This window comes from Notamacropus eugenii, chromosome 2 (assembly GCF_028372415.1).
Source record: "Notamacropus eugenii isolate mMacEug1 chromosome 2, mMacEug1.pri_v2, whole genome shotgun sequence".
In the NCBI taxonomy this organism is placed as follows: Eukaryota; Metazoa; Chordata; class Mammalia; order Diprotodontia; family Macropodidae; genus Notamacropus; species Notamacropus eugenii.
Genome location: NC_092873.1, coordinates 115,004,388 through 115,020,959, shown reverse-complemented (window position 1 = coordinate 115,020,959; position 16,572 = coordinate 115,004,388). Strand labels below are relative to the sequence as shown.

The window sequence follows — 16,572 nt, the reverse complement described above, 5'->3', positions numbered from 1 at the left end:
CTCTTTTACTGGTTGCAAAGAGTTGGAAATTGAGGGGATGCACATCAGTTGAAAAAGTGCTAAATAAGTTTTGGTATATGATTGTGATGGAATATTGTTGTCCTTTAAGAAATGATGAGCAGTATGATTTCAGAAATGTCTGGAAAGGCATGAACTAATGCAAAGTGAACTGAGCAGGACTAGAAGAATAGTGTACACAGTAGTTACATTATTGCACAATGATCAGTAAGAATGACATCTATTTTTAGCAATACCATGACCTGAGACAGTTCTGGGTTGAGAAATATTACCCACTTTCAGAGAAAGAACTTATAGAGTCTGAATGAAAATAAAAACATACTTTTTTGACTTATTTTTTATTTTAATTTTTGGAGGGTCTGTGTTTTCTTTCATAACATGACTACGATGATATTTTCATCAAGGAAGCTTGAAAGTCCCCCATATGAATGAATATCCATTTTTTTCCTTCTGAAGGATTATACTTAGCTTTTCTGGGTAGGTGATTCTTGATTTTAATCCTAGCTTCTTTGCCCTCTGGAATATCATATTTCAACCCTTCTGATCCCTTAAGGTAGAAATTTTGTGTTATCCTTATTGTGACTCCATAATACTTGATTTGTTTCTTTTTGGCTGTTTGCAATATTTTCTCCTTGATCTGGGAACTCATGAATTTGGCTATTATATTCCTGGGAGTTTTCATTTTGTGATCTCTTTTAAGAAGTGATTGGTAGAATCTTTCAGTTTCTGCTTTTACCCTTTTTTTCTAGAATATCAGGGCAGTTTTCCTTGATAATTTCTTGATAATTCCTTGATAATGTCTAGGCTATTTTTTTTATCATGGCTTTCAGGTAGTCCAATACTTTTTAAATGAACTCTCTTGGATCAGTTTTCCAGGTCTGTTGCTTTTCTAATAAGATATTTCACATTGTCTTCAATCTTTTCTTTTCATTTTGTTAGTTTTCTTTTGTTTCTTTTTTCCTCATAAAGTCATTAACTTCCATTTACTCAAGTCTAATTTTAAGGGAATTATTTTCTTCAGTGAGTTTTTGGAACTCCTTGTTCATTTAGCCAATTCTGCTTTTTAGGGTATTCTTCTCCTTATTGCCTTTTTGTACCTCTTTTGACACTTAGGTTAGTCTGTATTTTGAGGTGTTATTTTTTTCAGTATTTTGGGGGGGGGTCTCCTTTAGCAAGTTATTGACTCATTTTTCATGATTTTCTTCCATTATTCTCATTTCTCTTCTCAATTTTTCCTCTACTCCTCTTACTTGATTTTCAAAATCATTTTTGAGCTCTTCTGTGGCCTGTGACCAATCCATACATTTTCTTGGAGATTCTGGATATAGGAGTTTTGACTTTGTTGTCTTCCTCTGGTTGTATGTTTTGATCTTCTTTCTCACCAAAGTAAGATTTTATAGTGTCAGTTTGTTTTTCTGCTATTTTTTCATTTTCCCAGCAAATTATTTGACTTTTAAATTTTTTTGTTAAGGTAGGACTATGTCCAATGTAGACGGTGTACCATCCCAAACGTCAGGGGTTTTCTGTAGCTGTTTTCAGAGATACTTCTAGGGCCCTATAAATTTCCAGTTCTTCCAAAGTGTTATGATCAAAGGAGATGTTTTTACTCCTTTCATGGCCTATTCTTTGGTTTCTTAGTGACCAGCAGCCCTCTTTTCTGCTTTGGAACTGTGAGGAAGATACCATGCCAGTGCTCCTCCTCACACCAGGACCACCACCCAGGACTAAGGCCCAGATTCAAGACTGGGCAACGCAAGAGAACCCTGCCTTAGTACCAGCAAAGAGACCCCTGAAATCCCCCTCTGATCAGTCACTTGATCCCCCCACAGTCTGTGGGCTAAGAGCTCTGGAAGCAGCCTCTGCTGCTGCTGCTACCTCCAGAGCTGGGGCCAGACCATGCTCTTCTCTCACTCAGGTCCAACTGACCTTTTCTATTGACCTTCTAAGTTGTTTTTGACTTTGTGGGCTGACTAGTCTGGAAACTACCATAGCTTCCAGCCATTCATTTCCCTGAGACTTGATCCAGGTTTGCTGGGGGGGGTTAGGGGGTGTAAGTGGGACATCTGTACCACTGTGACCCATGATGGACTATACTCTTCTCTCAGACTCATGCAATAGACCTTTCCTGTTGACCTTCCAAGTTGTCTTGGGCTGGAAAGTTGGTTCACTCTGTCATTTTGTGGGTTCTACTTCTCTAGAATTTGTTTAGAATCATTTTTACAGGTATTTGGAGAAGTTTAGAGAAGAACTCAATCAAGTCCCTACTTTTACTCTGCCATCTTGGCTCTGCCCCAAAGACTTGGTTTGTTTAGTGTACTTTTTTCCCCCCTATTTGTCCAACTATATTTTTAAAGACTCATTTTCTACAGTTAATTTTTGTCCTTTCTTTTCCAAGATATTTACTATTTCTTTTGTTTTCCCAGTTTTTCTACTGCCTCTCATTTTTTACTTTTAAAATCCTTCATGAGCTCTTTCAAGAAGGCTTTTTGGGCTTGAGACCATTTCATGCTCTCGTTTGACGTTTTGGATGTGGGTATATTGACAATGTTGCCCTCTTATGAATTTGTGACTTGATCTTTGCTTTCCCTATAATAAGGAATCTAGTCATTGTCTGTTTCTGATTTTTGGTCATGGTGTTTGCCTATTTTCAGGGTTTTAAAGTTGAGCTCTCCTGCTGGAGCATAGGTGGTACTGACCCAAGAGTCTTGTGCTGGGAGCCTGGGACCTGGTCACTGGCTTTGTGTGCTAGGGCAAATGGTGCTGGCAGCTGAAGACCGTAGGGGGTCTGGCAGGTTACCTGGTGCTGAGATGGGGTCAGTAACACTGGAGATCTCAGGTAGGGGGAATCTGACCCCTGGAGGACACCTTCTCACCTGGGCTTTGCATTTGAATATTTGGCTGCTACAGGGTGTCTGCCAGCCTGAAAGTACCTCCTGGAGCTGTGCTTCCTGGAGTTGTGCTAAGGCACCAGATTTGGCTACTGAAGAAGATTTTTTGAATCTGATGTCTACAGTTTAACTGCCTGGTGTTCTCCTGGGGTCCTGGTGTTGGCAATTGCCTATTCCACCTCCCTGGGGCTCAGGATATCCCCCTGGTTTGCTGAGGTGGGCTTGCCCTTGGAATGCTGGGATGCCTTTTGTCCTATACTGCTCCCCTTTACCCAGAGCTAGAAAGGCCTTTCTCATTAATCCACCAAGTTTCCTGAGCTACAAGCCTGCTACACACTATCTCTCTGCTGGTTCAGCTGTTCCAGGGTTTTTTTCTGGGATAACATTTTTTGGGCTTTCAGAGGTCAATAATGGAGGGTGAGAGAGACTTACATCTGACTCTGTCATCTTGGTTTCTGGATGCAGAAATCTCATCTGAGGTTTTTCTGACACTATTGTGTTCATTTCTTATAGCACAATAGTATTCTACCACATTCATATAATACAACTTGTTCAGCCATTTACCAATTGGTGGACATACCATCAATTTCTGATTCTTTGCAACTACAAAATAAGAGCTGTTAAAATATATATTTGTGATGTGTAAGTGTTTTTCTCTTTTCTTTGATTTCTTCAGGATACAGATCTAGTAGTGGCATTGCTGGGTCAAAAGGTATGCTCAGTTTTATAACTCTGTACATAGTTCCAAATTGCTCTCCAGAATGTTTGGATCAGTTCACAACTCCACCAATAGTGCTTCTAGTGTCCCAATTTTCACATATCCCCTCTGACATTTGTTATTTCCCTTTTCTGTCTTATTAGTCAACCACACAGATGTTAGGTGTTAGAAGTGTTTTAATTTGCATGTCTTTAATCAATAGTGATCTGGAGCATTTTCTTGTGAATACTGATATCTTTGATTTCTTCTTTTGAAGTTGCCTGTTTATATTCTTTGACCATTTATCAATTGGGGAATGGCTCATATTTTTTATGAATTTGTTTCAGTTCCCCACGTATTTGAGAATTGAGGCCTTTATCAGAAAAACAATGTAAATTTTCTACCCCAATTTCCTCTTTCCCTTCTAATTTTGCCTACAAAATTTTATTTCAGGCATTCAAATCTATTTATTTTACTTCCTGTGATACCCTCTTTCTCTTTTTTGGTTACAAACTCTTCAGTTATCCACAAATCTGACATACATTTTTGCATGCTCCTTTAGTATACATATGATAACACCCTTAATATCTAAATCATTAATCCATTTTTATTTATCTTGGTATACGGTGTGAGATGTGAGTCTATGCCTAGTTTCTTCCCAACTGCTTTCCAGTTTTCCTAGCAATCTTTGTCAAATGATGAGTACTTACCCCCACAACTTGGCACTTTGGATTTATCAAATAGCAAATTATTCTGGTCATTTACTATAGTGCATGGTGTACTTAATCTATTCTACTAAACCACCATTTTATTTCTTTTGCTAGTATCAGATTGCTTTGATGATTACCATTTTTATAAAACGAAATGTGTTGCTATCAGGTTGCCTTTCTTTACACTTTTTTTATTGATTGCCTTAATATTTTTTAATTTTTTTCTTCCAGATGAATGCTAATATTTTTCCTAGCTCTATTAAAAATTGCTTGGTAGTTTCATTGGTATAGCACTGAATAAGTAAATAACCTTTAGTAAAGCTGTAATTTCATATTATATATAATATATATATAAATATTATATATTTTATATTATATTGACTCAGTTTGCACATGAGCATAATGTTTTTCCAATTTTTATGTATGTATTTCTGTTAAAAATGTTTTGTAATCGTCTTCATTTAATTCCTGAGTTTTTCCTGGTAGGTAGACTCCCAAGTATCTTAAATTGTCTCTGGCTATTTTACATGCAATTTCTCTTTCTATCTCTTCTTGCTGGATTTTGTTGGTAGAATATAGAAATGCTTATGATGTATGTGGGTTTGTTTATACCCTGCAGTTTTGCTAAAAAAAAAAAAACCTAGAGATTATATTTGAATCATCACCAGATAAAAATTAGGTAAATTAGAATTGGAAAAGTGTAAGCTAATGATGCTGAGACATCAAGAAACAATAAAAAAGAGGAAAAAGAATGAAAAAATAGAAGAAAATATGAAATATCTTAACAGTAAAACAACTAACCCAGAAGGAGTAAAGGACTGATAATATGATATTCCAGAAGGCAAAAGTGCTAGGGTCACAACCAAGAATAACTTAGCAAAATTAAGCATAATTCTTTAAGGTGGAAAAATGAACATTCACTGAATAGAGGACTTTCAGTCATTTCTGATGAAAAGACCAGGGCCAAATAGAAAATTTAATTTTTACAGACAAGATTCAAGAGAAACTTAAAAAGGTAAATGTGAAAGAGAAATCATAAGAGATTTAATAAGGTTAAATTTCCCTATATGGGAAGATGACACATACTTAGAAAATAGCTTCTAGGAATTTTATCATTATTAGAGCAATTATAAGGATTCTACATAGATACAGTGTGAGGGAGTGAGTCTGTTCTATTAGAATGATTTAAAGTGGAAAATCATATGGCTAAGAAAGAGGGATACTTAGAGAGAAGAGGGAAGGAAAAGGAAGAATGAGGAAAATTTTCTCATATAAAAGAGATATGCAAAGAAGAGTATTTGGAATGGTGATGAGAAATGATGGGGTGTTGAAGTTGGGAGTCAATGATTGAACTTCACCTTCATCTAAATATTTTATTTTGTTCTTGTTCTGGTTTTTGTTGTTGCATGCCCAATTTACTGATTTCTTCTTTTTTCTCTTTTATTGCTGTACACATTTAGAGACAAAAAATTTCCCAGAAGTATTGCTTTGGTGGCATCCTAGAAATTTTTGCATGTTGTCTTATTGTTGTCATTATCTTTAAGGAAATTATTGATTAGTTCTGTGATTTGTTCTTTGACATACTCATTGGTTAGGATTAAATAAGTTTCCAGTTAATTTTTAATCTATGCTTCCTGGGCACATTATTGAATGCAATTTTTATTTCAATTTAGTCTGAAAATGATGTATTTAATTTTTATGCTTTTCTTCATTTGGTTGGAAGGTTTTTATGTCCTATATATAATCAGTTTTTGTGAAGGTGCCAAGTATAGCTGAGAAAAATATTCAGTTTTCTCTAGAAGTCTCTAATATTTAACTTTTCTAAGATTTTATTCATCTCCTTAAGTTATTTCTTGTATATTCTGTGGTTAGTTTTATCTAATTCTGAGAGGGGAAAATTGAGGTTCCTCAGTAGTACAGGTTTATTTTCTCTTTGCTCCTATAAATTTAACTTTTCCTTTAAAATTTGGGTGCTATGCTGTTTGGTGCTTGTGTGTGTATATATACACAAAAAACCCATACATGTATATATATATACATCTATATTTAGTATTGGTGTGCATATTATATATATAAATATATATCTATAAAAAGAGAGAGTATTGATATTACTTTATCATCTGTTGTGAGATGTTACGAATATAGAAGCAGTAAGATTTGTCAGTAGTGAAATGATGAGAATAGACTGGCTCAAATAGAGGGTATTAGATGTTGGGCTGTTTGAAGAAGGATATAAAATTATGTAGGTTAATTAGTATTATGTAGGAACATGAATAATAAGCTATATTTTTTTATTTAATCAATTGAGTAATAATGTTAATAAATAAAATTATTTTACATTAAACATAATCAATACACACGTGTATAAACTACTAAACATTGCTATTTTTATCAAATGTAATTACTTAATAGCTCATGTTCATTAATGTAATGATTATAATGGCTCACATTTACATAAGACCTCAAAAAGTACAAGGTGTTGCTCCTATAATAATCCTATGAAATAATAGATCAAGTATTACATTATCATCACTATTTTATAGATAAGGAAACTAAAAGTCAAAGATATTAAGTGACATAAAATGCCCTGAAACTGGAAAAAGTCAAGGACAGGAACAGAATTTCTTTTCATTGCCTTATCTTTTTAGGATTAAGGGTTTGGTTATGACATGGGAGGAAGTGGGAAGCCAAGAGGGTTGGTCAGTATCAATGTCAGTATTTGAGGATTTCATTTATATCCCAATATTTTTCAATATATTTTCATTATTTCCCTCCTTTTTCCTACATACTTCCTCCTGCCCTTTTTCTTATTTCATAGTTTTTTCTGCTTCTCTTTTCTTTCACATAGACATTACAGAATAACAATTCACAAGAGGCCTCAGAGGTCATACAATTATGATTCTTTCACAGAAGAAAAAATGAGGCCTGGAGAGAATAGGTAAATTGTCCAAAATTATAGTCAGGTCTACAGCCCAGATCTCCTCAATCCCATTTCAGAGATTATATATTCTGCTTTGATATAGTGCGTCTTTCATATGGATATATACACACATATATACATATGCATACACACACATACATATGTACACATAAATACATACATACACACATGCATATATATATGTATATATATGTATATATACATATATATGTTCGGAGAGAGAGTTTTTTAAACCTTAAGGAATTACATAAATACTAGTTATTGCTGTTAATAAAATAGCAAAAACTCAAATTCCAAAAATAATTATAAAGTGGTAAAATGTTAGTTCTTAGTTAGCATTCCCTAAATTTTGTAGAAAAATAATCAGTTATGGATCTACATTCCCAATCCACCCCTGGCTAAGTATTTTCTGATGTAAAATAAACAAAAAGACAGGGTTGAAATGCCCTTTGGTGAACAAAGCTCCCATTCACTTTTGTTGGTGATTCTGACATGTAAGGGACAACATGATTCAGTCTATTGAATTAAGGTAAAGATACTAGCCTGGAAGATTCTGTGCAGCCTGCTCAGTCTTATTGAATTAAGGATTTTCTTCCTCATAGCTTTTATTTCCATAAGAAAAGGAATTTTTTTCTCATTCAGCGTAGCACACTATGGGTGGCAGATACTTCCTAGTTAACATCACAAGCTTTAGCTGCTTGTCTACCTCCATCTAATACTGACCTTCGAATGCACAGTTCAGTTTAATGCTATGCAGGACTTCATTTGAATTACATTAAAGCAGAAAATTAAATAATTACATAAGTCAAAGGAAAGTAATGTGTGTGAGTGTTCCCTCTTCCTCTTCTGAGGCTAGGGAGTGAAAAAGAACTTTCAAGCAGAATTTTGTTCCCAAAGAATGGGAAATGGAATGGTAGTTTGAACTACCATTGGAAGTGGGAGATAAAAAGCAAAAATACACTGGGATAATCATTTAGACACTTAATTTTGATCTTCTCCAATGAGGAGAGAGACTCATACTCCTGGGTTTGGGGCTCAAGTTACACAAGCACTATTATCTGAATTTTAGATGAAGAAACTGAAGGGTAAAACATTTAATTTTTCCCTGGCTCAAACTCAAGGATACCTAGTATAGGATCAGAGCTCTTTCCAGCTTATTTCATTGTCTCAACAAGCATAAGATGAATGTATTGAACAGGAAATAGCAAAAACACTTTTTAAAAAGCAGCAAGAATCTCATAAGAGCAATGGGGATCGTTGGGGAGGAATTCCAAATTCTTGGACAATAAATCTTCAAGGATCCTATTTTAAGGCATCTCTCTTCTCATCTTCTTTGAATAAATATGACAAAATATTTCACTTCAGTAGCGAATGGGGAGGAGGAAAATTTATTGATATGTTTGTGTATGTATGTGTGTATATGTATATATATTATATATATGAAGCATAATCCACTATGATAGACATAAAAAAAAGAGTTCCTAACACTTTTGTGTCATGAAACCTTTTGGAAATTTGGGGAACCCTATAGACCACTGTTTAGAATTGTATTTCAATATATAAATGAAATAAATAGGATCAAAAAGGAAATCAACCATGTTAAAATAGCTATTGCTTTTTTTTAATATGGAGCCCAGGTAAAGAGCTCCTGAATTATAAAAGTAAAAAATAAATGCAGGGCTCTTCCTTGTCACGTGAGCAATAAGCTGGAGGACTAGACTTTTTTTTATCCCCATAACCTCTTAAATCTTTCCAAAATAGAAATTATATACTAAAAATAAAGCAACTTCAGCATTCTACTTCGCCTAGGATATTAAGAATCCAAAAGAAAGTTTAAAAAGTGAGCTAACACTTACAGACCCTAAGCTCACCAAGCACATTCTCTCCCCATTTCTCATGTTATCAGCAGCAAGGCTGCACTTGGCAGATCCAAGGGAAAACCCCACATTTACGACATAACTCATCCCAAAATACAATGCTCCCTCCCTCTTTACAGGGCTGTGGAAATCAAAGTTCTACAACTGCAGAAATTTACCCTGGCTCCAACAGGCAGCCATGCAGTCAGAACCCCTTAGAAGCAGAAATCTGTGAGGAGCCAAAAGCCTGTAGCTCCAGCATGCAAATGTCTAACTTACTGATACCAGGTTAGACAACTCTGTTGTACCAGCAGAGGTTAGATACGGACAAAAATCCTTGTTACACCATCAGAGACTGGAGACAGGGTGGGCAACCTTGTAGCATCAAAGCTGCAAAGCTCTGAACCACTGGTGCTAGGTCAGAGAACTACGGAATAGAGGTTGTGAGACAGGATACCAGGAGAGGGCACTGTGTCTGATGGAAGCAGCGCTATACAACACTCTATCTAACTTGAGGGAAGGAACACAACCCTAATACCTTCATTCCCTTTGTTGGTAGTGAGAAAGGAGGGACAGAGGTGGTGGGAGAAAATATCAGTATAGTTGGCTTCCAAAGATGACATTTGTAAATGGAGTAAAGAGTCTCTATTGGAATAGTGGCTCCAAGAAGATACATCTTGTGTCTCCTTTGCATCTTTTAGGGAGTAGTAAAATCCTCTTCACACAATATTTAGTAAGTATTTATTAAATTGTATTTCTTGAATTAAAAAAAAGTAATTTACAGGTTCAAACACATAAGGGAGACATGGTAGAGGCATCAAACTACTTGCTTAGTCACTATGAATGTCACAAACAGCTTGCAAAACTCCCTAGTGTGGTCAGAATAAAATGCAATTGGGAAATGTTTAATAAAAATAAACAAAAATGCAACACAGATATGTTCATTTGTATTTTTTAAAGCAATATGTGGCCTTTAGGAATCTGTTTCTATTTCGGTCATATAATCAAACCTTTATATTGACAGTGAATCACCCTTATGAAGTCCTTAGCTAAAAGCCATTTTGTGTCTACTTCAGTATAACTCTTTTATTCAAAATATCCAGTAGCCCCCTCTTTCCTACTATATCAAATCCCCTCTCTGGTTATCAAGGCCTTCCTGGTCACAGAATTATAAAATCTCAGATGTGGAAGAGACAATATGGTCATCTATTCCCCTCATTCCTCCTTAAGAATTCAAACACTAACTAAATTCATTCCTTTAAAAGGACCCTCAGTTCCAGTCAAGCCAGCAAATATGTCTTCCCAGTTCCCTCCCCAAAACCTTTCCTTCATGCTTTTCCCTGTATAGAATCCCCTTTTTTTCCTCTCTTCTAGTTCTCCAAATCTGTAATTCCACTTTCCATTGAACTAACTCTCTTTTAAACGCCACTATTAACCACCTAACTTGCTACCTAATCCCCAGATGCTACAGCAATTCTAGGCATCAGCAAATGTTAGACACCATGTACTACAAAATTAGAAACTATATTCTTAAAATTACCATACCCTTGTATAAGACCACGGTGTGTTTGTATTTGGAAAGCTGTGTATCATGCAGGTTGGTCACCATAGCTCAAATAAGATAGAAAAAATCTGGAGAATGCTTTCTGTGAGTGTGTGTAGGTTTGTGTGAACTATAATTATTGTTATGTGTTTATCTGTCTTTTTCTCTGTGCGTTCATGTGTCTATGGCAAGGAGAATAGGATGGAATGATGCCATTTAAAGATACATTGAAAATATTAAAATTATTCAGTACTGGTAACAAAAGTGGAAAGAGAAAACGATCAAAGAAGGGGATGTATAATTTCACTAAATATTGGAACATTAGAATGCAAGGGAACTATAATGAGCTTGTTCCAGGTGAGTCTAGGATCAATAAAAGGAATCACTGGCCCACTTGACATGCCAAGTAATCAATACAATGAACGCTTTATGTCATGAGTTGGTACATGTTGTAATCATGTTTTCAAAAAAAAAACAGATAGCATTCTTGAAATAATAGCTCACAGTTCTCTAATATTTCACTCTTTAACAAGCCCTTTTTCACAATTTTAGTGCAAGTTATGTGAGGTGGGAGGTGAAAATATTTTCATTTCCATTTTCCTTTTTATAGCTGAAGACACTGAGGTAACCATGTTAGAATCAGTTGCCACTACTAAATTTTGTGCTGGTGGTGGTGATGATGATGATGATACTGACGATGACAACTATGAGTATAATGGTGATGATGATGATGATGTGGGGACTTGTGGCAAGGACAGAATTTTACATGTTTTTATTTTTTATTTTTCAGCAATGATTTTACTACCTGTGTTGCTCTCCTTAACTGCCATACTGCTCCCATCTTGTGGTGATGCACAGGTATGACTATGGTTCAATAACTTCTCTCAGTCATGCTAGGAATTTTCCCATACCCTGGCTAAGTGAGCCTTCCAAGAAATAGCACTTCTAAATAATATATACCCTAAGCTTTCATTCCGAAGACCACTTTATGTGCAAGACATTAATCCATAGAACAGGGATTCTTATGATTTTATGGATAGACAAAGTTAGATGTAAATGATTCCTTTCATTATCCTTCCATACCTCTTCTCAATTATTTCATACTTATATTCTACTTTTATCCTCTCTAATTCCCTAAGTCTCTTTTTCACCAAGCTATTGTTTGAATGACTGCAGGTGAAGATCATTGATTGGAGTCAGTGTCAATGGTATTGGTCTTGTCTTCCAGACAAATACCTACAAATGTAAAGATGATTTATATCTGTATCACCACCACCTGATCTGTGCTTTTCATACACACTAATAATTTCATACACACTAATACACACTAAATAAATGACTCGTTCATTCACTTGTCACGATGCTTTTCTCACCTTCCATTCTCAGTTCTGGGTCGTAGGGACTAGGTTAGTCCAGGGCCAGAAGAAATTGCTTATAATTAACATTTATAGAGCACAGTAAGGTTTTCAAAGCACTTTACAAATAACTGGCAGTTAGGTGTCACAGTGGATAGAGCACTGGATTTGTGATCAGGAAGATAGGTCTTTATGAGTTCAAATCCAGCTTCAAATGCTAACTATGTGGCCCTAGGCAAATCACTTAACTCAGTATTCTCATATGTAAAATGAGCTAGAGAAGGAAAGGACAAACTACTCCTGCATCTTTGCCAATGAAAATCCTGAATGGGGTCACATATAGTGAAATGATTCAACAGCAAATCATATGTATTATATACATATATACAAATATACATATTCATGTACACACACACACACACACACACACACACACACACATATATGTATCTATATAATTTTAACTTCACAACAACCCCGGGATCCAGATGCAGTCATTATTCCTATTACACAGATGAGAAAACCAAGGCTGCCAGAGGCTATTTTCCTAGGCTCACACAGCTAGCAAGTATATTAGGATACTAACATCTTATAATTACCTCAGATATTTTGTATTCAATATATTGTATCATTTTCAATATCCTATATATTCAATGATTCCAAATGAGATCAGTTTGAGATATAGCTAGGCTTGATTAGTGTGAGCAGCAAATATCTTGAAATAGTTTTTTATATATATATATATATATATATATATAGTATTACTTGAAGTTTTAATTATAAAAAATATCATTAGTTACAGACCAATGTAAATATAATGAATATATTGAGTAATGAGATCACTGCACAGGATTATTATTTCTACTAATAGGGACTTAGTTGCATATAGTAAATTATCATTGCCTTGGGAATAATGATAAGACTAAGGGAGATGAGCAAATAAGATCACTAAAATGAAGTATATGATTCTGAATATTGATACTTTTCTACCATTTCTAATAACATTAAATGGATGAGAATAAAGACAATCCCAGTGCCAGAATAATTTCTGTTACTCTAGAAAAAAAGAATTCTGCTATAAAACCCAATCTCCCTACATATTCTTTATTACCCCTATACCTTCCCTAATGTCCAGGAGCTCTCCTTGCACAATTTTTTCTACCTCTCCTGACTTATGGATGGTCTTTTTATGAAATAGAGCTTTACATATCTTACTTGGGAGACAGAATGGTGACTGGTGCCAAATAAGCATCTATTTCATCAGTGGAGTTTATATTCTTAGGTTAGGACAGACAGGTACATAGAATCAACCATGTTCTAGCCTGGGATAATGTCCCATGAATGACAGAAAGAAATGTCACTTATATTTATCCTTTAGAATTTAATGGTTTTAAACCATTATGCCAACATAACATCATAGGCAAAGAGACCAGACCTGTAATTCCATTTGTATTGAAAACACCTTGGAGGAAATCCTTCTATCAATTCAGGTGAGCTCCTGCTTTGCACATCAGTCTTCAAAAGTATAAATTGATTAGTCAAGGTCACACAGCATTAAATGTCAGAAGCAAGGCTTCAACCCCCATAATCCTGTTTCATAAGGGCTGATCTCCTTCCATTATTCCATGCTGCTTTTTTCCATGAATTTGTAATATATATTTTTTACTTGCTAATTAATATTAGCCCTTGAACTTGATAAAACCCTAGATTGAAAGTAAGTTGCAGTACAGGTCAAGCATGCATACTGTAAGCAGAAATGGTGGAAACTTATCTTAAATATTCCAGTGAACAACCCAAATAGTGAAAGATGCTAATAATATGGTAGATATTTATTTTTATGAATTTATTTCAACTAAGCCTATCTATGACTTAGGAGATTTTTTACATGAAATAAAGATATTTCTTCTAGGTGAAGGATGTTATGATTCTATTTTGTATCTGCTTAGCCTATCTTTGGGCTAATAACATTAGATAATGATATCTTGGAGTTTTAAATAGTATTTTCCTATTTTATAAGTTTTCTCTGACAGAGAATAAAATAAACCTGTGCTGTTAATGACATTTTATAACTTAATAAAATAACTTCTTAAAATATTTTAATGAATCAGATTGGAAAGGCTATTCGGTTTTGAGGATTAACATTGGTGAGATGTCTTTTCTTATTTTTTTTTCCATAGAGTGTACCCTTTCAATCTTTATCAACTAATCTTGAAAAAGTCCAGCGTGAAATCGTGGACAAGCATAATGCCCTGCGAGCACAAGCCTCCCCGCCTGCCACCAACATGCTAAAGATGGTAAATTTCAATCATGGGAGGAGAGGGGAATTGAACGTGGATCAGAAGAGGTAGCTTGCAATAGTGATATCTTGGTTAAGAATTAATTATATTGTCAGCAATAGCTATATTTTTATTTTACTATATAATACATGTAATGATATACCTTCTATATCATTCCAACAGAAATATTAAGTATCTGTGCTAGGAGATCTACGAGCAATGGAAAGCTGAGAGAATATACAACCCTTTCTCTAACGGAATTTAGGCTGTAGGAGGGGGACAACACAAACACAGATAATTGTAATAGAACACATCAAAAATATATGATAAAAGTTCAAATTCTTTGTGGAGTCCAAGGAGGAAGGTTTCTAGGGGAAAATGAGATCATGAAAGAGGTGTCATTTATATGGCATGTTCTAGTTTTCCAAGTGACTTTGAAGTGGTTCTTAGAATAACACTGTGAAGTAGGACAGGAATTATTAACCTTTCCCCCACCTCTCCACTATATAGAAGAGGAGAAAAGTTTTGGAGAGGCTAGGTAATCTGCCACAGATCACAAAGCTATGAAGTTGCAAAACCCAAAGTCTTCTAACAATTCAATTCAAGTCAATACAATTTAAACATAAAATTTAAAATGTGTTGAAATAAAGTTGCGACACAGGGTATTGTGCCAACCACACTCAGGCTTCTCCCTGCTGTTCCATGGTTACCTCATGTCACCACACATCAAGCATCTGATTGACTACAAAAGGGCTAAGTGTGGTGGAGGATAGTTAATCATTAAACCCTGTTACATTTGTCTTCAGTTAATTTCTTTATTTCCATCAATACCAGCAGAACAAGTCTAGAAAATAATATTAGATCAAGATGGAATTAAAAGCTAGTCCTTCTCAGCTCTGGTGCAGTGCTCTTGCCTTATTGAACTTCACATCATGTGTAGGGCATTTTTTCATGCCAAGAAAGAATAGGTGATGGAAACCACTGAGGCCAGTAGAAATGAGATTCTCACTTGATGGGAAAGGTTAGATTCAACTAGATGGCACAATGGTTGGAGATCTGGACCCAGAGTCCATTAGATCTCAGTTCAAATTTGGCCTCAAACACTTATGTGATTATATGTCAATCACGTATAAGTAACAACCTCTGTCTTTTTCAATTTCCTCAAGTGTAAAGTGGTGATAATACTAACATCTACTTCTCTGTTTTGTTGTCTCAAATAAGATGATATGACTTAAGCCCCTAGGCCAGTGTTGGTGCTTAGTAAACACGTATTTTATTCTTTCCCTCTTAGAAAATTATCTGGAACTAAGAGACCTTAAATGATACACCATGGTCATACAGCTAAATGTCAGAGACAAGAGTAAAGGTCTTCCTGATTCCAAAGCTAGCTTTCTTATGCTGCATTGCCTTTTCATTCTATAATTATAACCTACTTGTGTTTTTTTTTTTAAGAGAAGTGAACTTGAATCTTGGTTCTAACATTTTCTAGCTGTATAAACTTAAAAATTCTACTAACCTCTCAGAAATATTTAAAAAAATAAAATTAATACCTTTTGACTCACAAGATTATTATGAGGAAAGTTCCTTGTAAATAGTCACACAAATTATATATGATATATAAAATATATCATATAAAATGTCATACAAACATCATCATTGTTGAATATTTGAATGTTGAACACATAATATGCCCTTTTTGCATCTTTTCCCTCCAGTACATTATAATAATCTCCATGAAGGTGGATATAGTACCTAATTTAATTTTTGTGTCCTTACATGATACCTGAACTAAAACAATTCTCTCATCATAACAGATAATTATAAATGTTTGAAGTGGATTGAATCAAAATCTGGACTTTATTTTTAATTGAGATGTGTATACACTTTTCTTTCTCTTTAAGCAATGGAGCAAAGAAGCACAAAAAACAGCCCAGGCATGGGCAGAGCATTGTGTTTTAGAACACAGTAAATCACAAAACAGAACACATGGTAAGTAAAAAAAAAACAATTTTAATGAAGGGGAAATTTATGACTTGGTGACCGAATTTATGATGTGATACCTTGAAACATTTGTGACCTCACTGATGTGGCAGCCTCTTCCCTGCAGATTATAATATCTACTTAGATATTATACTACTGGATTTGCCATCAGAGTACCTGGCTTTGAACTGAGTTTAACCAGTTATCTTCTGTGTATTCTTGGTCAAGTTACTTAACTTCTTTGGTCTCAATTTCCTCATTTCTAAAAATAGATGGATTTGAACTTCTCCAGGGTCTCTTATAGCTAC

General features: G+C 34.9%; 1 protein-coding gene across 3 annotated transcripts in view; it reads left to right on the top strand.

Moving 5' to 3' along the window:
* Positions 1-16,572, top strand: part of LOC140526297 (cysteine-rich secretory protein 3-like) — a 56,900-nt gene that overhangs the window by 18,936 nt on the left and 21,392 nt on the right. For 2 of the 3 annotated variants that reach the window (XM_072642424.1, XM_072642422.1), the window contains exons 2-5: positions 3,583-3,618; positions 11,444-11,511; positions 14,186-14,302; positions 16,186-16,273. In XM_072642424.1, coding sequence (XP_072498525.1) covers positions 11,446-11,511; positions 14,186-14,302; positions 16,186-16,273 — 271 coding nt within the window. In that variant the 5' untranslated portion in view covers positions 3,583-3,618; positions 11,444-11,445. The remainder of the gene's footprint in view (positions 1-3,582; positions 3,619-11,443; positions 11,512-14,185; positions 14,303-16,185; positions 16,274-16,572) is intronic. The other variant, XM_072642423.1, reaches the window with a different exon arrangement.